At 36.3% G+C, this 24,024-nt stretch overlaps 1 protein-coding gene across 6 annotated transcripts in view; it reads right to left on the minus strand.

The window, feature by feature from the left end:
• CDH8 (cadherin 8) overlaps window positions 1-24,024 on the minus strand; it is a 387,090-nt gene that overhangs the window by 52,808 nt on the left and 310,258 nt on the right. For 5 of the 6 annotated variants that reach the window (XM_034638674.1, XM_034638672.1, XM_034638675.1 and 2 more), the window contains 2 exons: window positions 22,726-22,847; window positions 9,471-9,588 (listed from right to left, as the gene is read on the minus strand). In XM_034638674.1, coding sequence (XP_034494565.1) covers window positions 9,471-9,588; window positions 22,726-22,847 — 240 coding nt within the window. Of the gene's footprint in view, window positions 1-9,470; window positions 9,589-19,046; window positions 19,296-22,725; window positions 22,848-24,024 lie in introns of those variants that run through there. The other variant, XM_034638677.1, reaches the window with a different exon arrangement.

Consider the following 24,024-nt stretch of genomic DNA (forward strand, 5'->3'; position numbering starts at 1 on the left):
TCATAAAACTCTTGTATTTCTTGTCTCCAGCCTTAGAAGATAAGCAAGGCTACCAAATTCTGAGCTACTAGAACTATGTGTCATACGTTTATTGAGTTCTTTTGATGTATGGGAGTGACTTAATTCTTTAATATGTCCAGAATTGTGCCCAAAAATACTGAGAAAGAGAACTTGCAATATTGTAGAAACATATCTTTTAATAATACTACTTAGTATTTTAATATGGATGAGATTTGGTACGATAATTTCTGGTGTAAAGATGACTTCCGTATGCATTATTCCTTTTGAAGGTTGATAAAGAAGACAAGGTACATAAAATATCACCTAAGTTCCAAGTACTGCCCTTGGCATTTATCCTATATTCTTTCATTTGTTCATCACAGCAATTTCATTTTAACATTATCAAATAGTCTGTTACAGAAAGTTAAAAGCTCTGTCCAAAGTCACATCTCCATTAATTGGTGGTTGTGGAACTTGTCTGATTTCAAAGTTTGTGATATTTCTCCAAATACCACATGTTTGTACACACAGTATATTAGAATAGATGAATCCTTAGCTCCCCAACACTAAGCCATTCATTTTGTGGGAGAAGAAACTGAAGTCCACAGAGAAGTAAATCACAGTGTGACCTTGATGGAACTAGCAATGGCGGTCTGGCCAAGTGAAAGCATGAAACTCAGAGAAGGATGATTGTGCTCAGCATACCACGTCCAACAGCACTTTTTTCTCAGACCGCCCGAAGATAAGCAGCCATCAAAAGGCTGAGAATAATATACTCAAGCAATAGAGGGAGGAAATTTTAGTAAGCAATCTAGCAGGATGAAAGCAAAGGCAATGGGTGACCCAGAAAGGTCCAGGGACAACAGTTACTATATTTCTCTATGAAGTGCATAGTACATTCATTCTGGTGGCACTTTAGGGAACAGATCAAAAATGAACCCAATGCCATGTCCAAAAATCAGCACAATACCATCTTCTAGTTGCCAGGGGCCCTGAGTAAACATTAAACACTGAAAGTTAGCTAAAGCCAGGTCACTGACAAGTATTTGAACCAATGATGCATGGGAACTGGAAAAGACATAAACAATATATAACAAAGCTTGGATCAAAACTGTAACGGATTCTAATAAACCTACAAAAATAGAATCATTAGTCCCGGTTCACTGGCAGTGTTGCTGTACAAATTACAGTGATGCCTATGGAGCACCTTGAATTTGGAAAGAACTCACCATCGTGATCTGACACCTGCCAGAAGCACATTGAGTAGCATGGTTCAACTTGTCTGAGCGCAGGCATTGTGAGGACACCAGTCTGAAACTCACAGGGAGAATTAGCTACCCATGACTATGGATGTGTATCGCCACTCTTATCAGCCCATTGCTTTGTAGAGATGAAGACTCTTTTTTATGTGAGGCCAGTTTTACAAGTTGGGTAAGGTCTAAGAAAGAACTTTGTTTATGACGGTATAGAAGTTAGAATGTGTGTGATCATTCCTCCCCAAATCATAGTATTTTGTAGGCTAGCTTGTGAATTTCTCCACTATATGACAAAAATCCATGTTAAATTATAGCCTTCCTTTCTGTGAATTCAAATTAGTATAAGACTGAGTTGTGAGAACAAAAATACACTGTACAGGAGCACAAAAGCAGTGTCTATTTTATTCACTGCTTTGTTTGCAATTCCAAGGTAGTGCCTAGCACATGGTAGGCACTCAATAAATAGGTAGTGAATGAATGAGTGAATAAGGATATACTCTGTTATGCATAACTTCTAGAGGATAATGGGGAAGACATTCCTTGACTCGGTGTCTGCCTTAGCAGTTACCCCACTGTCCGGTAGAGAAAAGCAAAGCAAAGCAAACTTCATAGCAACTAAACATTCCCTTGCTCTGCTCACAGATGAGGGGAACCTGCGTTCTTAGAATGATTGGAAATGAGCTAGACAGAAAATGGAGGGAGCAGTAGATGTGTATTCTAGATAAAAGGAAAGGAGAGTGGATTTTAAAAGCATCATCAGTTTTATGTGTTCAACTCAAAGGATGTATAAGGAATACAGAAGATGAGAACAAGGTAGAAGGGAGAGAGTGATGGATAATAATATTGGGGAGAGAGCACCCTGCATCATTGCCTTTTTTAAAGTACACCATCGATTTTTTAAAAATACATTTGATGTTCCATAGTTAGCATTTAAGATCTTCACAATCTGGTTTGTTGTTGTTGTTGTTGCTGTTGTTGTTTTACGTAGGTGCTCCTAGGTCAAAAATCCTATCATTCTATCAACTCCCAAATGTTCCATTTTACCATATATAAAGAGTTGTGTGCAGTTGGAGCTAGAGATAGAAAACCCAGCCCTATGGAGACCTAGAGTTTTTAAGTCCTCTTTGTTTGTGTCCATTGATTATGTAATGGTAATGAGGATTGTATTCAAAGAACAACTTCAGTTCCCCGAATATTCTTTTCACCATGTCTCCTCTCCCTTTGCTTTACTCATGGCCAATGTTTATAGACATGTTCAACCACTAGTCATTCAGATAAGAGGCAGTTAAATAGGATAGCATTAGTTGCCACCCAAATGCCTTATTTTAGTTTCCTTATTTATATTTTTGCTTGCATTGGGTGTGTGCGTGTGGGTTTGTTGCAGTGGGATGAGAGAGATTCAGGAAAACTGTAGAAGACAAGGAGAGAAAGGAAACGAGTATTTATTGAGTACCTTCAATTTACCAGACACTGAACTTAGCACATTTGTATTGTTTTTTGTTTTTTACTTAAATTAGTATTTTCTTATTCAAACCAATATGTGGTTAATTATTCTCTCCATTTTATAGATAAATGTTCAAGATTATTCAGTTATTTGTGAAAGTTCTCACACATCATAATCAAAGGAACTAGGATTCAAAGTTAAATACTCGTAACCATGAAGCTTGTGCTGCTCTGTATTCCATGGCGTCTCTCTTTCGCTGTTCGTTCTAATTCATCCCAAGTCAACTTCTAAGATGTTTATCTATGGCAGTGTCCCCTTTACTGTTTCCAAATTCCTTCTCTGCTCTCTCTACCCACTTTAATAAACCAACGAATCCAAAGCACATGATATGTGTTATTCAGGTCACATCCCGAGATAGAATGTCACGTATGCCTAATGTTGTGTCTACAAAGTGCTCAAAATTAATTCAAACTTCTGTACTGAAAGGAGATAAAATGATTGTCGACTACATTTAGTACTTTTTTAGAAAAGGAGAATTTGCATGGACTGACAGCTCATTTTGTTTCCACATTCAATTTTAATATTTGCTTGTGCTTACCAAGAGGACAGTCATGTTTATCTGGCGCCCACAAAATCCCAAAACCTATTTTTATGCTTGCAAATAGATTCTATATCAGTAAATAACATTATTTTTTAATGGCACAAACAAGAAAGTGGTCCAAACAAGATCTGATAAATAAAAAACATTGAGTAATTCTCCTCTTCCTGGTGTTCGATTGATCCCTTTATTTTTTCTATTTTTCTCTTCTGAAACAAAAGTCTCAGGAAGCAAATTCTCAATGAAAAGATTCTATGTCCTAAGGCATCTTTATGATAACTAAGATAACTTTAAGGTAACTAAGCATGTACCAGTTTATCTCTTGGTTTTTCTCTTTCAAAAATCTTCATAATTAAAATGCTCTGTGCAGACCAGAAATGAGTTAGCAAATTGACTGGAAAGCTCTGAATCAATTTATAACTTTGAATAGCAGATGGACAACCATACATATGTCTATGCCATGTAGCCAAATGATATCCCTGGTAGTCAGTGATCTCAGAATTAAATTATCTCCCACAATATACACTAAAAAATAAATACTAAGAGCAGTGCTATGTCTGAATAGAGCAATAATTTTAGGATTTTCAATATTTGCAAAGGAAATTCTTAACTTCTGAAAGCATTCTTGTATTATCATTTAAAAAAAAGGAAAGAAAACAAACAATCCAAAAAGATATGGAGACTATACAAAATAACAACAGTTTTATTGAAACTACTCAAGCAAAGAAAATCTAGTTTTCTGAACCAACTCTACAATCGTATGCAACTTGGAGAGTGGAAGTACAGATCTGTTATCTATTTTTCTTAGCTTGCACATCATCCTTAATTACAATTTAGACGACAAAATGAAACATAAATGGCTTTTTATCAACGGAACATTGCTGGAAGCATAAACAATAAATTATGAATTACTGAGGCAGAATCCTTTTGGATCACGGATGCATAATGCTGTTCTGCATATTTGGGATCCCAGTTGGACCTCCTGCTTCATGCAAATTGAGTTCTACCTTTTATGATTCAACATTGACGAAAAGTGCCATGCTTCATATGGGTCAGAGCTGATGCCTTATTTGGAAAAGATCTCAAGTCAGTGTTTGGCGCTGTGTGGTGCTGTGGAAAAGTTGTCTGTGTGAGCAGAGCAGACAGGGTCATCATATTGCAAACATACACACGTAGGTATCACACTCCTACAAGCACACGGTTTTCACTTGTTGCTTAGGTATGGTTGCCTGGGAAACCCAACAGTAATGGCTCGGCTGTGCCTGAGGGATGGAGGCTTCTGTAAAGGCCACTTGAGGAAAGATGTTATTTTGGAAAGTCCTGTGTTTAGCTTCAAAGCAGCCTGATGTAATGGAAGAACTCAAGGATGTGTGAGGGGGCCGGAAAGAGGACAGCTGACTTACAAAGTGGACCTCTTTGCTCTGTGGGTCATCAGGAAGACCTTTCAAGTGCAGTTCTGCCTAGATGGGGCACAGTTGGCTTAAGGAGGATGAGAGAGGGGCTCTGTCTGCCTCAACACCTACATCCTCAGTACAGCAGAGGCAGGCGTGCAGATTCTGCCTGAGTAAAGGTGGAGGATAGAGGGCCAGCTCTGGCTGGCCTGGGATCAGGGAAATTCACTTCCACCTTTAGGCAGCAAATTTCAGTTTTGTGGCAAGAGTAATGTGAGATAAGCTGACATTCTTCAAAAGAGCAAAGGAAGATTGCCTTTAGTCTTCCAGCCCATGCAACACAATTCCACAGTGTATATGTGTTAGGAGGCTGTGGATGTTTGAAACAACTTGATATGCCAGAATGGAAAGTAATCCCCCTGAGTTGGAAGTTGGGGTCAGCTACTGTATGGAGAAAGCTGAGTTTCATTTTGGCAAAGGAGAAAGAAAAGAAAGACTGTCTATTCAAAAACAGATCCAAGAATCCTGCAGCTATTTCCATGACTGGTAAATATTTTCAGTTTTCTCCACCTTACCCTCTTCCTCCTTTTTTTTCCTCCTTATATCTTTCTATTATAATGCTCCTAAGATCGCAACACATTACTAAGCAGATTTCTTGCAATGCATTCTAGTAAGGATGAAGGTTTTCAAAGCTACCAATGAGGCCACTTTCACAACTACTGTACACATTCAAAAATGAACAAGAGTTCAATCTGCAAAGAGACCTGGTTGAGAATGATAAGCCAGAGGAGATGGAACATAGCATGAGAATTTAGAAATTAATAGATTAACCTAATGAGGATTTTGTCCCATTTATTGATGAATGTTTTTTTATGTGGCAGATATTGTGCTAAGAGGTGTCTAGCACATAGGTTACACATATCTATCACAGCACACTTGTGGGGTGAATAGGTATTGTTATCCTGATAGTACAGATAAGGCAACTAGGGCTTAAAATAATTGGCCTATAGTCTGTGTTCTTACAAGGGATGCTTCTAGAGGATAAAAAGACATAAAACACACAGCTTGAAATTGGCCAGTCAGTTGAGATAGAAACCTCACAAAACAAAGCAAGAATTATATTCTAAATAGGTAAGCATGTTATGGACATTGAGATAACCCAAGGCACCTTTATTTCAAAGCTCTAGTCAGCATTGACTTATCCAAATTAATTGTCACGATTATACCTGTAGAGTTAGGTTCTTATCAAGAGGATTTTGGTCAAAAAGGAGATATCAAGGAGGGAAAAAAATATGTGTCATCAGGTACCCTGGTTCCCTTCTGTCTTTTCTTAAGCCTAACCACACTGTAATTAAGGCCAAATTTACCGTCTACTTGTTTCCTTTCCGTAATGTCCTCTCTAGGGAACAGAGGTTTATGTTTTTCACGTTTCTCTACACACGATTCAAATAATTTGGCATAAAACATGAAGACTCCCACTTGACCAGACTGCTCTTTGGCAATTCCAATCATATCTCTTGGCTACAATGGACACGCTGGACAAGATCATGTTTCTGACAGACCTGAAATTTTCTGCAAGCAAGATAGTTCTGTATCTGTAAAAGGTCCATTTATCTTCCCTGTCTCGTTATATTTAATTGTTGAGTATCTTCCATTTTCACATGTTAGAATGGAAGCCAATATGAAATGTGGTCAGCAAAACTCTTGCTTCTAAATTCATCCAACGGGAAGGTGGAGAAACAAATGACTGGGCCATATAATTGAGAAGATTCAAGGTGCTATGATTGATGTATATATATGATATAAATGACTCATCATATTTCTGACCTTTGTTTTCACCTTCATCAGTATTGAAGGTTGCTTTCCTAATCTGGACGAAGTGTGAATCTCATATATTCAGAAAGAATTATTTGTGAAATCACTCAACTGTATAGGAGATAAGAGACAGCTAATTTCTATCTCATTTTGTCTTTGATTATGAATTAGTCTGCTGAAAATTGCAAAAAGACCAATCTATATGAGGGATGAAAAAGATCACAGTAACTTCAAGTTGAAAGATGCAGCTATAAGTTCCTCAGAAAATGCCAAATACTAAAACCATCTCCTATAAGGATCTATTAAACAGGGGATCGTCCACCTGAATATATTGGATATATTGGCTTTCTCAAAATCTTAACCTTGGAACTAGTAAATCATGACACTGTCAGTGGAGAAACATCAGCTAATGCCCATTTTAAAGTCCATCTTATGTAGAAAAAAGCAATTCTAAATATGATTATACCATTCTCTCCATCTTTCAAACATAAAATATACCATAGTTTTAAAATAAATAATGTCTAGTATTTGGACTTTTTTGTTTTTGTATTCTGTTATCATTAATAGGGAATGAGTAGTAGGCTAACACAATATTCATTTATTGAATGAATTCATTCATTTCTATACACCTCCACCATTTTAAATATGACAACTTTTCCCCATTACTTTGATTGTTTCTACATACAAAAGGACTGTTTTTTCCCCTATTTTTATAGTAACTATCCGGATGCCAAAAAGGCTGAGGTCTAAAGAGCAAAACTCATGAGTTTCTGATCTAGGAAAAGGAAGATAGGAGTATAAATTATACATATCTATTCAAAAGACCACTGGGCTCATGATTTACTCTATGGACATGTTGAATGTTTGGATCCTAAATCCAGAATCACAGTGAACATATGTCCTGGTTTCCACAAGACAGTCCTGGTTTATAGTTTTCCAGGAACATATATAAATAGCAAGCCCTTTCAATTTAAAAAATGTCTCAGTTGGAATAATAAATTATGTGGTCACTCTTGGCAAAATAAACACACAATTTAAAGTAAACAATTGTGGCCCAGAGAATGTGCTTTCCACAAAATATTTGCAACACTTGGCATCTTTTTTCATTTATTTCACACACACACAAACCTGTGACATAAATAAAAAGTGTAACTTCCATTTTCTAGTTTCAAAATAAAACAGATAACACATAGTCTTTTAAATATTCTATTGAAGGGCTTACTGAAATGTGTGATAGAGTAAAAAGAGGTTATCTAAGTGTATAAACTTCTACTTTCTATTGATTCTAAAATTTAGAGAAAACACATGAAATTCATTCACCGTCAGACTAAAATCTCCCCTTTCATAGGTTTAGGGCATAACAAATATGGTACAAAACTACACTTTCCCTGGCACCCAAAAAAACTCATTCACTCAACACATGTTTATGTAGTGCCTTTGATGGGCTATACTTCTATTATAGGCATATCTTGAAATTGCATGCACAGAAAATGCCAAGAAGCTCAGAACCTTTGGAATGGGAAAACATTTCTTCGCAGAGAATTTTTAAATGTAGGGCATTTCATATACAAAAATAATGACTGATACCTCTTAGCTCACAATCACAGCGAGCATGGCCCACACTTATGCACAGACTTGTGGCTCAGTTTCGGCTTTCTGAGTTGGCTTTCATCTTAGACATATTCATGTGACTTCCATAAAAAAGAAATGTTGTTAACCAAAAAACAAAGACAATGTACTTGGATTACAGTTCCTAATTAGGGGAGGCTAACAAAGGAGTATTCCATTATTGAGACGAAAGAACAGGATTTTGTCTCTTTAGTGTTTGTAATAGTGGAAGCCAGCTAAATGAGTAGCGTCTGTATAATGATTTTGTCATTTCATTTTTGGTGATGCCTTCACATTTATCAGAGAGTCCCCGAAGAACTAAGTAGCATTATGTTGAAAGGTAAGGCCATAATATATCTAACAAGAGCTGTTAAATGTTATTTTATTTCATGAAGGAAATGTTAGCAAAATTCACTACCTCCTTGAAACAGAACATTGCAAATAACCCAAACAAGCGTCATGAAGCAAATTTTACTCTTCTAATTGAGTATAGCTTTTATAGAGACCATTCAGAAATCCAAGCAAACACCTATAGTAAAGCTGGGAGACGGCTTAAGACAATGCATTTATTTTGCTAATCATGCAAAAACAGCTGAAACTAAGACTTAAATATACCTGGGCCAAAATAAACAGTGAAAAATGCTTGTTGAATATACAACAGCTTAGGAAACAAAAATGTACAGATGAGATGGACTTAAAAAAAAAACAAAACTATGACCTTCACATGTAATATATAATAGTTAGGGGAAACAGTTAATCCAAACTTGGTTCTCCATAAGTAATGAAATGGATTAAATGTTCTCCGTGAGTGAAAGACTTACAGTAAAATCAGTTTATATTAGCTCCAAAATAATACTGATAAGGAGTGTCCTTCAAGAAGGATTCCCTGATCTAATTGCTATTATCAAAGTTGGGTCAGGCTTAAAACAAATACCTCTAATGTGTACCCACAAACCAGGCAAAATTAGGATAGGCTTTCCCTAAAGACTTGGTAAACATTCAATTAAAACTTAACAACTGTGAAGTATAAGCCAGTTCCTTCTCTAACAGATATCTCGGTATCTCAAAATTCCTGGAACTTTCCCAGGGGTTAAATCTTACTCTTCAGTTTTCAAAGTAAGGTGATTGAGGTATTCCCTAGGATAAAATTAACTTTCACATTAACAATTTTCTTATCTATTGTTTCAATATTGGAAAGAGGAAGTGATGTAATTACTGAGCCGTTATGCTGATAAGCTAAGTTTCAACTGCTCGTGGGTGAATAAAAATTATTTATTGATATTTTCAGTCAAATTGTGAAATCACATCCTATTTTCCAATTTATGTTCTACCCTGTTTCACAGGGCTAATATATTTACCTTCATTTTTCTTGATGGTAAAATTCGGATTGTTGACCATTTCTGGAAGAAGACTGTATAAGAAATAATGTCCATTTTTGGGATCATCTTTGTCCATGGCACTCACTGTTTGAATGACCTGTAACATAAAACTCGACGTCAGCATTTCTGATGACATCAGAGGGCTTATACTGCCTTTAAAAGCTGAGTGACATCTCTTTAGTGGACTAATACTTTGGTCCAAGAAATTTTTTTTCAGTTTTCTGAATTGTTGTGGATGGTTTGTGCCAAGAACAAGGAGAAATATTGATCGCATTAAAACCTCAGCTTTGATAAACTGATGAAAATTAAGGTCATTACCTTTGTGTCCCCTTGGTGTTTGTGGCTCAAAATAGCAAATTTAAGGGTATTTGAAAATTCCATTGGGTAATTACAGGTTTCTTTCCAATTTGAGTCTATATGGGCATCTAAAATAGATTTGGAATTGTTACAGTGATTGTAGTGTGGCTCCTGGGAGGATCTTGGAAGTAAAGAACTTAAATCTTGAACCCTGGAAACTCCTTTTTTATTTTACTCATCAGGCTACAAATGTTTGCCAAATAGAATGTTCCTCGGCACAAACATCACTGCAACAAACCTTTCTGAAGAGTTGTCTCTGTTCCCTCCCAATAATGAATACTGTTTTTAAAGCGAGTGGATAACACATGCAAACAATGCTTTGGAGTGTATCCTGAGATGAATAAATTATAGGGATTAGGAGAATTACCACTGTGCAGAGAACTGTTTGGATACGTACACATACTTGGAATCGGTGCCGGCTGAATGTGCTTAATTCATTTGCAAAGCTGCATTAACTTAGTGCTAAGTTGTTTCTTGGGATGTCAGAGAATCAGCTTAATAATTCATATTTATGATTCTGTGATATTAATCATTTAATATGAAACACTGGACAACAGTTAATGTAGTAAAAATTATAGTTTATACTACTATTGTAAATAACTACAACATAATTTTTACCAAAAAAATGCCTGCAAAAGCATGACAATCAAGGTGATATCAGATACACCATAAAACAGAATTAACAGGGAAATGCTCTCAGGTTTGTGGAATTTAGAGAATGTAATGATGATGCCTAATACATTAGGACTGTTTGAACAAATGGTCCCATTCAACTTTACCAATTTCATTAAAGATAAAAAAAAAGGATCATTTCTGTTTGAGAAAAGGGCATCTTTGCCTTGTAACTTATCACCTAAACAATTGTGAGAACCGCAACATTGAGCAGCTGTGACTTTCGCCTTGTATTGAGCACATACTGTTTGATGAGCAGTGCATTAAAGTTGAGACATAAAGGATATAACTTCTCTCAACTTCTATTTCTCCATTTTTAAATTGGGACATAGTCTTACCTGGTAGGTATTTTACTTTTGTTAAGGACCTTGTAAAATGTCTATTGTCATGCTTAGCTTGAATAACAATATAACAAGAAAATAGTGCAAAATATAACATGATTAAGATAGTGAGGTAGTCATCAAAGTGATGGACTCTGAAATTGAGGAGCCTTGATAGAACGCATAATTTTACCCTTTTCTCATTGCATGATACTGAGGGAGTTACTTTAGTCTTTCTGAAACTCAGTTTTCATGTATTTCTAAAATTGCGAATAAAAAGTACCTTTCTCATAGGGCTGTTTTGACTACTGACATAAATTCATGTCAATCCCTTAGCATCTGGTTCCTAGTAAATGTTCAATGAGTGATCTTAATATTATTATTGTCCTTATTATTGTTGTTGTTATTTTATCAGTGTCACTGCAGTTTATTCATGACATAGCCCCATGAGAAGCATACCGGCTTTTGTTACCCAAACAATTCCCTAACCTCATCAGATTAGATGGCAATATAATTATATTTACTATATCTGAACACCTAGCATCTTTGCCTTGACATTTAAGTGCAGAGAGATGCCCTGGGCTTCTAGTTTTATAAAAACAAAAGAATGGAAACCCAAGGGGAGAAGCTGGGAAAACACAAATAACTCTTTTATGGCTAGCCTACATGTCCAGATATTTAAGAGAAGAATTTGACAGGAACCTTCTTTGAGGCAGTTATAAAGAATGGGGGTGGTTGGGGGGGGTAGTTATTAGTGAGCATCTGGAACATTCCCTGCTCCCTTAATCCAATTTTGTTTCAAAAGGACTTCTTTGTCCATGTGCACCAGTCCAGAAAGTAACTCTTGAAGTGCGTGAGCACAAGTGAAGAAGGGCAAGTGAAAATAGAGCTTCTTGATATCCTGGGGTGAAAACCATTCATGACTAAATGCATCCTTATGATCTATTTAGTGAACAGAGCTCCTGTAATGATACCATTCCTGATATTTCTCAGTAATCTGCATGAAAAAGACTCATACCTGCTGGCAAGTGGAACTACATGAGTTATTTCATTAGTTAAGCCACCAGGACCGAAACAAAAGATGCAATAATTTAGCTTACCTGAAGTAAAGGAGTGTAATTACCTGTCATGCCATATCTCAGAAGTTTGGTCTAAACATTACACCTGCAATGAATATGTTTTTTCCACCTTCAATGTTAGCCAGGAACTCTGTTAGACATGCAACTTGAGCCTACTGACCTAGAAAGCCTTGGGGTGAGGCCTGGAAATCTGCATTGTAAACAGCCTTTTAGGTGATTCTGAAGCCTGCTGAAGTCTGAGATGAACGTTTTCAGCTAAGGGAGATTGGTGTTTACAGCTCCCTCATTATTATTCATCAGGGGAGTTTGTATTGTTAAGCTTGCATCAAGCTCAGTGCATGATGTGTTGGGGAAAGGGTGATGAAATGGTGACTCTTTAAATCAACTTCCAAATATCCCATGAACAAGTTGAGAATTTGGCTTAAACCATTTTTGACACTTCATTTTATCTTAATGCAGATGGCTACTGTCTAGACATTTTATCTAAAAGTGGACACCCGGTAAATCACTTGAAGGACTTTACGCTATTAAAATGCATTAAGGGGGCGCCTGGGTGGCACAGTGGTTAAGCGTCTGCCTTCGGCTCAGGGTGTGATCCCGGTGTTATGGGATCGAGCCCCACATCAGGCTCCTCTGCTATGAGCCTGCTTCTTCCTCTCCCTCCCCCTGCTTGTGTTCCCTCTCTCACTGGCTGTCTCTATCTCTGTCGAATAAATAAATAAAATCTTTAAAAAAAATGCATTAAGATACTCCTATCTAAAAGGCTGAAATTTTCACTTATGTAATAACATCTGAATACACTTAGTTTTAAACAATAGAAGAAAAAGAACAGATTTAGTCAGGAAGTGCACCTCCACACAAACAGATTTTATAGGTAACACTGAATCGATGGCAAAGGAAAATTACACACATTTCCCCGTGAGCTATTATGACGTCAGTTAACTTTTTGATCATTGGAAAACTATTTAATGGAAATGATATAAAAATTTCTGAGGAGGTCACAGATTTTTAGTAGTACGTATATAAAATTTAGTTTAAACATTTTTCCTTTCTGTCAGCATTAGGATGCAGTTGAAAAATCTTATGTTTGATCATTTATTGTGGATTCATTTCAAGGGAAGCTGAGTTTATATAAAAACTTTCAGAAAAACAAAGTGTATCTGAAATGTTGGGATAAGGAAATGAATTTCTGGGCCATACTTGGAATTCTGTGGGAGCAGACTCTGTTCTATTTCTTGAGATTACTAATTTGAAATGAAATAACCATTTTAAGGCATGAAATTAAAAACAGAAAATTTTTGAGAATTATGGGGCCATATCTTAATTCTATTTTATTTTTTAAAATGACTCATTGTTTATCAACACTAAACCTACCTTACATTGTGTTCATTAGCAGAGACGACTAAAGTTTACTTTAGACTATTTTACATTACTTCAAAAATATATAATGACAGTGATACTCCACTGTCAATAACAGTATCATTGTCATTATTAACTTTTGAAAGGTAAGCATCCAACAAACAAATACATTTGCGATGATCTGATCTGTTTACAACCATAAAATTATCATGGGATCTATTAGAATTCCCTGTAAGATTCTATAGATACTACTCATTGACTTGTTCTTAGGTAGCAGGCATGATTATATATGATTTTTACCCCCCTGATTGCTGTAAGAACAGCACGTGGTAACTAGTATGTATTGCATAAATGAATGGATGAATGAATGAATGATGCCAGCATATTTTAGCATCATTACTAATTCTCACCTGTGAAAAGTATGTATGAAGAGACATATTGGAACCTAGTGCACCAAAGATATGATATATAACATTTGATCCCAGATATATCTAATAACAAACTACCGGCATTCTCCTGCCCCAATACATCAGGCTGCCTCAAAATCTTGTTGACATTCATACATTCTGCACCGATATGTTAGTTAAATGGGGGCTTAGTCCTTCAGTATTTTGGAGAGCAGTTAAGGATGCACTCATCCATTCTTGTTCTTGCTCTTTCCTGGGATAAAATTTCCCTTTTCATTCTGACACATAGCGCAACAAAATGAAGACTTAGACATCATAGTTCCTTGTGAGTGTGGACAAGGTGAGAGGACAGTTGCAGTTTTAGGAATGCGTTCCAGCATTTCTGTAATATACATCTGTGCTCCAGGAACACTCAACATTGATAGCCAAGGTGGTATCTACAATCACAGTACACTGTCACTTTCTCAGACAAGACCTGGTCTTCTTTTTTCTTGGCAAGTCTTTCTGTGGTGGTGCGAATTGGAAGGTGATGGAAAGCGGGTTGAATGAGAGTGAGTCAAAGGTACTGTAGGAAGGACAGCACCATTTTTGGTTTTCTACCCATTCTTCGACCCATTATTACCAGCTTACTTCTGATTATCAATATTAGCTTTCCTGAAATGCTAGCTTTGTTTCTTAGAGCAGGAGTTTTCAACTTGGGAAAGGAAATGATGATCTATGAATGACTGTCATATGGTTCAAACCTCTCAACTTGAAAGTAAAGTTGAGTGGAATTATTCATATATGCACATAAAGGAGGGGAAAGTCCATAGCTTTTATCAGATTATCAGTGATTTCTATAACTGAATGAAATTTTTAAAAAAACAAAATAGGTTAAGAACCATCCCCTAAAAGAGGGGTCCTTGAGAATAAGTTACAAACACAAGAGAAATAAAGTCATAATATTGATGATAGGTTTAAAAAAGAAAATACTGGTTTTGAGAAATTATTTTAAAATCCACATGATGACCTAGTTATCCCCCATTATTTCAAAACTGTATAATATAGTTCAAATATAAGCACTGTTCGTAGCTGTTTAATGGATAGTTCCTGGATATTTGTTTTATAATTTGCATAGTAATCGAATCTCTACTCAGTCTTTCCTTTTCCTACCCAGAGTGTTTTCCCGTTGCCATGCCCCCCCCTTTCTTTTTTTGCATGAGGACATCTTTGTCTTTAAAAACCATTAGGTGGCTGTTCAGAGCATATACCACAGAAATCCAATCTATGGAAAATACAACAGGAGGCTCTAGATTTGATTTGATATGTTGCATTTAAACACTAAGTGAAGTCCTCAGTCCTCTGGGTAGACATTTGGGGGCTGTGCCTTCATAAGCCCATTTGGAGAATTTTTGACATTTCTCTGTCTCTGTTTCCTTCACTGCCCTTTCCATTCCTGAAACTAAGTTGAGATAAAATGATAAAAAGCAAGGGCTCCTGAAGAATGTGTTTAGACCAAGTTTGGGCTTTCCAGTTTCTCGTGCTCTTTTTTTTTTTTCTGGATTCTGCATATTTCATGTGTATTTTGTGCACCTCTGAATTAATATTAAAAAAATATTCCGTCACTTGCTCTGCTTTGAAAACCTCATTAATAGGGTAAAAACCACAGTTTCAAATATAGCTGAGAAGTGTCAGGTTCCTTTCAATCTCTTCTCTCCATCTTCCACGGTATGACTTCACAGGAATACTTCCTGATGCCTCCTTAACATCGTAAACACCGCTTCCTAGGCTGAACATGTGTGGTGTCATTTAACTTCCTGGAGCAGGATTTTTCTGACTGGGTTCCATTTACCACTATTCTATCGTTTCCTCTGAAGGAAATTGGAAAGATTTTATAACCAACCACGTTTGCTAAATGCCAAAGATCATACCGCCCTTTCGTGATTCATATGTACTTTTAAATGCAAAGGAATCTTAGAGTTAAACACAACAAGCTGAAGAAAATGTTGTGAACTTTTTTAATTCAGTGCTTCACAGTCTCATTAGGTAAACCACACACACACACACACCCACACACACGCTGCACCATAGATTGATGTGCTATACCCTGCAAGTTTTTTCTCAGGCACTCACTTTGAGAAATGCTATCCTCCAAAACTCCATCAGAATCTTAAAGGCCTAGAAGATTTCCACCTCTCTGCAGAGGCGTTGTGTCTCCATAGCTTGGTGGTTACTGTGTCATCTGCGTGTGCATCTCTGCCCTTCCAACAACATGTCAGCTCCTCTAGGTACCGCAGGGGACCCAATATATGTCACTAGCGCAAAGCTGAGGCCTAAGGCCGTTTACTACACGTGTCAATTTTACTGTCGCACCAACATGGCTTCTAAGAACAAATGGAAAGAAGCATATGCACGTGCCCACCTTGTTTCCATCCTAAATTCTTATTCAAAACTTGTAGGTTGGAAATAAAACAAAGAAAATATATCTGTATGAAATAGACCAAGATTTTTAAACGATCCCTGACACCATTTTCTCTGTGGATCATTGATCTCATTTAGGTCAGGGGCCAGAATCAAACACATGGAATTTGGAATCACACAAGAGATTCAGCTGATATATATGTCGGCTGCAAACATGACTTCACAAAAAGACTTAGATTGTATGTATTCCTCTAAGTTGATTCCAGTATATTTGAAAAAATAATGATAACTCACAAATTCATATGGGGAGGAATAAAGTACAAACCCTCCCTTCACCCTTAATAAATAAAATACTTGGAAATTATCAGAGAAACAATTATCCCAATACAGGGAACTAGATTGTCTTCTGTTATATTGACCCATCGAGGGACTACAATGTTTTGCTGCAAACCAAACTCCTGTAGATATAGTAACAATAACAAAATAACAAAACAAGGCTAATGAAATATATTTTGCTTTTTAGATTATGAGACTAGTTAAAATATATTCTAATAACTACAATTATTTATTAAGCACTTGATATTGCTCTAGATATTTCTAAAATAGGATTTAATAGACGTTAAGGCTGAAGGTCGCAAATTAGTAAATGGCAAAGCTGTGACTCATACTTAGATTGTTTTAGTTTGAAACACTTCCACTGCATTTTTTACTTATGCTTTCCCCTCTGTTGAAGGTGAGCTCTGAAAGTCATACCTCTGTTAATGATTGTCTTGAAATATGTTTTGTTACATACGATTTTTTCAAGTATCATTTTATGCATTCCACTAATTTACCATCTCCTTACTCCACCCCCCAAAATGAAAATAGTACTTTATGTATTTTGTTGAGGTCATCAATTTCATCTGTCTTAAAAATCAATCCTGTCTCCCCCTTGTGTATGCAGATAGATCCTGAAAGATGCCTGCTGGCAGGGAAGTTAAAATTAAATCTCCTAAATTTATTGTTTCATGAGTATTATAAAATGCCATATTTTCGATTCACTGTTTCACATTTATTAGAAAAAGACCAACAGAAATTTTAAAAATAAAGTAGCAAACTCATTCATTGCTGGTGTTTATCAACAGATAATTATTTTTACTTTTCTCCCTAAGCTTTATTTCTTTTCACTGGAGATTTTGTGGAACGCTTGTGGATAAAGTGTCCTTATTGGTCATAGGACCTGATTTTTTTCCCTTTTGGAAAATGGTCGCTCTTGATCAGAATCTTATTTCTAAGAAGTGGTTCACACAGGCAATGGAATCTCCAAGTTGGCTTCCTTGGGAAGCACTGTGAGATCCTAGAAAGTACAAGGATGTGGGACACCCATCTATACCACTTTTCATGGCCTTAGGGAAGCCCCTCACCCTTTTTCAGCCTCAGCCCACTTATCTGTAAAATGTGGTTGCAACACCACACCTGTGAAGCAGTGATACTGTTTGTATGTTGGACATCTGTATTATGTCATTCATGTAAGCATACAGCTTTCACAATTCCATATCTCCATCTCCCCTGCTACCACATTAGACGAGCTACCCCTATTTTTGCAATTACAGCCTTCTAAATGTTTTTTCTGCTTAACTGCATGTGTGCGTGTGTGTGTACATTATATTCAAAATAAGACCCTTTAGTCCAATCTTAGTCTTGCTTAGTGCATTCTTCTTATTACACTTAAGCCACAGAGGTCTTCAATTCTTCAAGCAAACCAAGGTCTTTCTCCCTTCAAAGTCTTCGCACAAGCTTATCCTGCTGGCTAGAAGGCTCTTGCTTCCAGGCCTTGAATGCCTAGTCCTTCACCATTTTTTTTTTCAGTTTCATTTCAACTGATACCCATTTAAAAAGTAACTTTCTCTGACACCACTATATAAAGTAGATCTCTGCTTTTTCTTTATTCCCCTCTATTTAGCTGTGCTGTTTCCTTCAATCCAGTTTTCAAAACTGAAATATTATAGATTCATTCTTTTTTTTTTAAATAAGCCCTTTTCCTCATTAAGTTCCATTAGAATATTTTTTGTCCTTTTTACATTATTTCCCCAGGTCATATTACAATACTTAGCATCTTGTAGATGCACAAGAAATATTGTTGAACAAATAAATAAATGATTTTTCATTTGAAGAGGTTAGTTTTTGCACTGTGTGTGAGTAAAACAAGGGTTTCCATGGCAATATCTGAGAAACTAGTTATTGAAATATTTGTCACTGCCGAATGAAATGAATTAGAACTGCGATTCTAAAATTCCGTGAATATTCATTACATGCCAAGCATTGGCTAGATAGTTATCTAGAAATATAGGATGTTGTTATTTTCCTTCTTTCTTTGCTTTCTTTTTTTTTTTTTTTTTTTTTTTTGGACCTATACTATTCCTAGAATAAGCAAGCATCATATTGCTACAGTACTGGTCAGTGACAAAAGGGATTAAAAGGGGTAAACCAGAGCGCTTTTTTTTTTTTTTTTAGCCCAGACATAATTAACTTGATGCCAAATAGCAATCCTCAACTTCTATAAAGGGTGATGAAGCTCCGATTACATGCCACTGGATTCATTTATAGTAAAAGGGGATGCTCCTTCCTGAAGGAGAAAAGAGCCGATGCAGTCTGTCATCTAGCTAGTTTTCAAAATATTCTCTGGGACTAAATAAGAGACCTTGATGCACACCTGGAAATACAACATTTTCAGTGTAGTCTTTGCATCAATGAACCATCTGGAGGAAATCATCCTAATTATGTATCATAAGCAAGGGGTTAGCGTCTGAAACAAAATCCTAGAAGGACCCTATTGAGGGGACAAGAGGTAGAACAGAGATATGGAAGGCCCTCTGGCCAACACTGATCACTAGAATTCTCTATTTTTCTTTCGTGTTTGGTTCTCAGTGTGCTGTTCTCAAGCTTAATGAAGGAAGATACTGGTTTCTCCACAGCTGTTACCTGTTCTTCCACCCGTCCAGCCAGGTTACCATTCTCTTCAGAGAGAACCTGGTTTATCCCCAGCTGACTCCTTTTCAGCTCTTGATAGATGTTTCCTGGCTCTGGTGGAACGGGTCCTATCTTAAGAGGTCTTTTCAGTAAGAAAGCTCCATTTCCCTTCAGCTCTTCAGCCTCCTTTCTGCCCAGAGGATTTGAGGTTTGTTCTTGCAATTCTATCATTTCTAATTTTATTACGTGTTTGCCAGAGAGAAAACTCTAGAAGGGAAAAAGACTGTTGTTTAGGGTGTTGTTTGCCACTAAAGCCCCAGTATCTCATCAAGTCCTGACGCATAGTTTGTGTTTAATAAATATTTACTCACCCAAACCTACCATCCTATTAGACACATGAACTGTCAATTACATATTTTGCTTTCTAATTTTGAAATCTTTAATCCATAACATCATTTCTGTCTTGGCCATTAGAGAAGAGTCTGTGGAAAGAATCTTTTCTTATTCCTCCTTTTAAACTGAGGGTTGAGTAATCTGTAGATGATTATATCGTGCCGTGATTGAGTTGGAGACTAAAGATATCTTAAAACTTTTGACTTGAGATAAATTACCTACTGGGAAAAATTTTTTTAAATAGAAGTAACTAGCAATAGCAAATACCATACTAACATTTAATTAGGTAATGGAGGGATAATTTCAAGTGATTCTAGTGAAAAGCGATTCACATTGGCTTTTGTATAATATGGACTATGAACTATTTTTGTCATGGGTGGTTGTTACTCTTTTAAGAAATTCCAGAAAATGTCATCTTTCACTTCACAATAATGAAAAGGTGGGAGAAGCAGATAGGAATTCCAAGTCTACGTTCAAAATGAACCTATGACAATTTTAGCACAGATGGATCATGTACCAGAGGTCTACGTTTAGAGAAGAGGAAAGTGGCGTGCTTCTTTCCTTGTTAAAATTTGTATTTATTATTTGATTCTTTGTTTAAATGCGTCCAGTTCATTGGAAAAGACTAGTCATGCACAGTAGAATTCTGTGTTTATGTTGATACTGGTTTTCATTTTGTTCGATGTTTTAAAAACCTCTTTTTAGAGGTGTTCTCAGTCCAGAAGGTTTTTACACACTGGGTTTTTTAGTGCCTTGGCCTTGATTATTAGTAATGATCTCCAGCTGCCTCATTTCTCAGGAAGCTGATCCCCTTTGAGTTCAGCCTTAAATCCGTACCTTCCAGGCAAACTAGACATTTCAGAGTCCCCTATATTCCTTTCCCTGAGGCTGTTTTAAAGAAGACATTAATGGTTGAAAATACTGATGTAACTATGAATTTAGTGCTAATGCCGTTATTGACATTTTTCATGAGTGTGTGATCACCTTATAATGAATATTCTGATTTCAAAGTGAGTTAAGTGGTTTGTGGTGTTATGAGAGATGATTGAAAGTGCATCTGTGTTGAACTTACATAAACACTATTTGGTGTTGATAACAAATGTGAATTTTGGAAAATGTTAAATATAAAAATGAGATCCTTGAACCATTAAAAGTGAACTAGGAATGGTGTAATGAATCACACATGAGTTCTGACTAGCACAAAAGATGCAAGGAATTCAGGAGCTGTTTGAACAACTTCATGTGTATCAACCAGTCAGTCATATGTCCAAAGCTGATGTGAACAGTCAAAAACCTGATCTCTTTATGTAAATACGAACTCTGATAAACATACCTAAACAGATTCACTTGAGGATAAGGTAGTGGCAGTGGACAGATAACACAACATAACCATTTCTTCACAGAATGAGTCATTCATTTTGATATGCAAAAATCATAAAACAAAGAATCAACTGCTTTTTTTTTATTTTGATCTCGCAGAGGAAAGATGATGAAACAATGCATTTTTTTTTTCTGAGGATAAGAACTGCTGAGGAATCATTAAAACCTTGGAAACAGTCAAAATCCACAGGGTAAACCTCCAGGTTCCCGGAGGTCCAAAGGCATGCATATGTCAATATCACAAGTGAAGCCAATGTGGGATTTTTGAAATATCAATGCCATTGACTCTCTGAACTTATGTGATGAGTTTTGCATGAAAATGTTTTTTTTTTTTTTAAATTCTAAAGCATTTGACATATTCTGTGTGATCAGAAACGTCTGGCTTATAAGTCTGTGATTGGCTACATTACCCCAGGAACAATCTGGTCCACACAACCATATCCTTAAAACTAACCTATGTAAATTCTGATCAAACTCTCTGTGCCAACGTGATCTGCCAATTTAGCTAAATGATAATTACTGCCATATACACACACACTCTACCCTCAAAAGATTTACAAATGAAAATGTTCAAAAGATATGATAGAGAGCAATTCCACGTGATGAAATTAGGAAAACATTTAGTTTAATGTTAGAATACTTTTAGGAGTATCATTGCTAAAAGTGAATATTTTTGATAATATTTATGACACCTAGGGATTTGAAATTAGTTTTATTGCTAGAATTTTAGCTTTACTTGGTGTGTGTTTGTGTATGTGTGCGTGCGTGTATTTTTGTCTTATTTTGGGAGATGAAAATGAGGCTAATCATTCTGATATAGGAGAGTTGTCTAGGGGAAAATCTCTACTGTTTCACAGGGTAACACACTGATCTTTTGTAATAATGAAATAAAAGTATAGGGCTACGGTGCTATTCCTTTCTGTAGGTGAAAAAAAATCTGACTCTTGTCAGGTAAGTTGCTCGGCAAATCGTAAGTTTAATTCCTAACACCCACATGAGGCCCGAGAATAGTTGGATTAACAACTCCAGTGTCATGCTGTCAGCTGCTGTTTATTTAAATTAAAATGTCACCATCCAGAAATAAATTAGGAAGTTGAAAAACGATAAATTTCTTAAACATACAGTACTTTGGCACCTTGTTAAAATAAATCTATTACATTTGTGTTTTTTAGAACTTTACATAGACTATTTCCATTTTGACATTCAGAGTAGAGCACGTTTTGTGTCTTTTTTGTCCTCCTCTCTTCCTCCCTCCTTTTTCTTTCCTTCCTTCCTTCCTTCCTTCCTTCCTTCCTTCCTTCCTTCCTTCATTCCTTCCTTCCTTCCTTCCTTCCTATTTCTCTATTTTTGTCTATCTTCATTGTCCCTATCTACACTACATAAGACAGGTTAAAAAAAAGTTTCATCAATACACAATTTGCAGATGCTTTACTTGCACGTCTAAAACACATTTTTCATCCTATGTTGATCTAAATATAGCTACATTTTTACAGATTGCAAAATTCACTTTCTACCACTGGTCTTCCTGGGTTCCACTCTTAAGTGTTGTTATGGTTGGTAGGAAACAAATACCCCCTCCCCATGAGCTTTCCTCTAGCTTCCTGTCATAAGAAGGTTAAAAATTGTGTCCCCGTCTCTCTAAGACCTCCCTATTGTAGCCATAGCCTGAGATACTTGAAGATCCTTATTTGGCTCCAGGTTTATGGCACAGAAGGTTATTCCACTTGGGGAACCCTTTTGGTCCTAAGTAGAGAGAATTAACCTCTCCAAAAAAAAAAAGAAAGAAAGCTCCTTCTCTGTTCCCTGCCTGTGACTTTGCAGACAGCAAATGATGTGATGCTCACTCTAATGCAGGTTAATCAAATATGAGACAGTTGTATACAAACATATTCAGCATTAACAACATGGAGATATTTACTTGGCCGGGTTTTCCATTTTCACATAAAAATGCCTCATATTCGGATGCGAATTCAGGGGCGTTGTCATTGACATCCAGCACTTTAATAGCAACAGGCACTCTTGATATCTGACTGTGGTTCCCTATGGGAAGGAAAAAATAACATCAGCATTGAGGGTACTTCATTTTTAACGTGCAACTCAACTTTCTTCTTGAAAGCATGTGTGTCTGTTTCAACTTCCCTTCATTAGGATGTTTTCAACATAGTGATGATGGAAACTGACCATTCAACAGGGGAAAAAAACAGCACGTGCTTGATGGCTTAAGTATAAATTAGAATTTCAAACACCGTTTGCTGGAGCTTAGCTTGACAAAGACCATCTCTGAAAAACTTAGAGGTTTCCTTGATGAAGAAAGCATTATTTTAATGATAAAATCCGTTATACAAAAGAAAAAAAATGCCCTATGCAACAAAGATTTATCTCTTTGTTTAGCTTGGGTAGAACTCAAGCCATTTTTCTGCTATTACCGTATTTGACTGGCCATATGTTAAAGATGAACATCCAAAACCCAGGAAAAGGCCAGAACCAAATCACTTGTGGAGACAGTTTCCTTAACAATGATAAAGATAATATTAAAGAATGGGGAATCATGTCTTTGTGACTTCTATTTTTTATCAAAAATTGACCTTGGGATCTTTTTGGATAAGATAAGCCTAAGTCATTTTAATATTGTCATTTTCATAAAGATTTTCATCAGTGTAAACAGATAATAATCTTCTCATTTTTCCAGGTCAGTTCCAACAGCAGAGAATTTAATACGAAATCCTTAATCCTTAAGTCCTTAAATTTTAAAAGTTACACACACACACACACACACACACACACACATGCATGCACAGAAATCTGGTGTTCTAATACACCGTTGACTTCGGCCGTGTGATGATTTTTCATTTGTAATATATGCAATACACTTTGTACCATGTAATAATCTTTTGATCTCTTGTAAATTATACAGAATGCATTGGTGATGGCCAGTTATTTACTTGTGTATCTGTGGCACTGAATATTTATATGTAAGCCAAGAGGGGGGAAGTGTGTGGCTTTTGAATGTGAAGAAACAGACTTGCATTTGATGTATCAAAGTGATCTTTGTGATAATTGATTAAATTCAGAGCTCTAAAACCTTCAAACACTAATTTTTTTCTGAAATAGGAAAATACTTCTAAAGCACACACTAAATAATAATAGCCATGTTATAAATTTATAGTTGGTTAAACCCACTGGCAATGCTACAAGATCTGAATTTAGTTAACTAGCA

This window comes from Ailuropoda melanoleuca, chromosome 12 (assembly GCF_002007445.2).
Source record: "Ailuropoda melanoleuca isolate Jingjing chromosome 12, ASM200744v2, whole genome shotgun sequence".
NCBI classification, from domain to species: domain Eukaryota; kingdom Metazoa; phylum Chordata; class Mammalia; order Carnivora; family Ursidae; genus Ailuropoda; species Ailuropoda melanoleuca.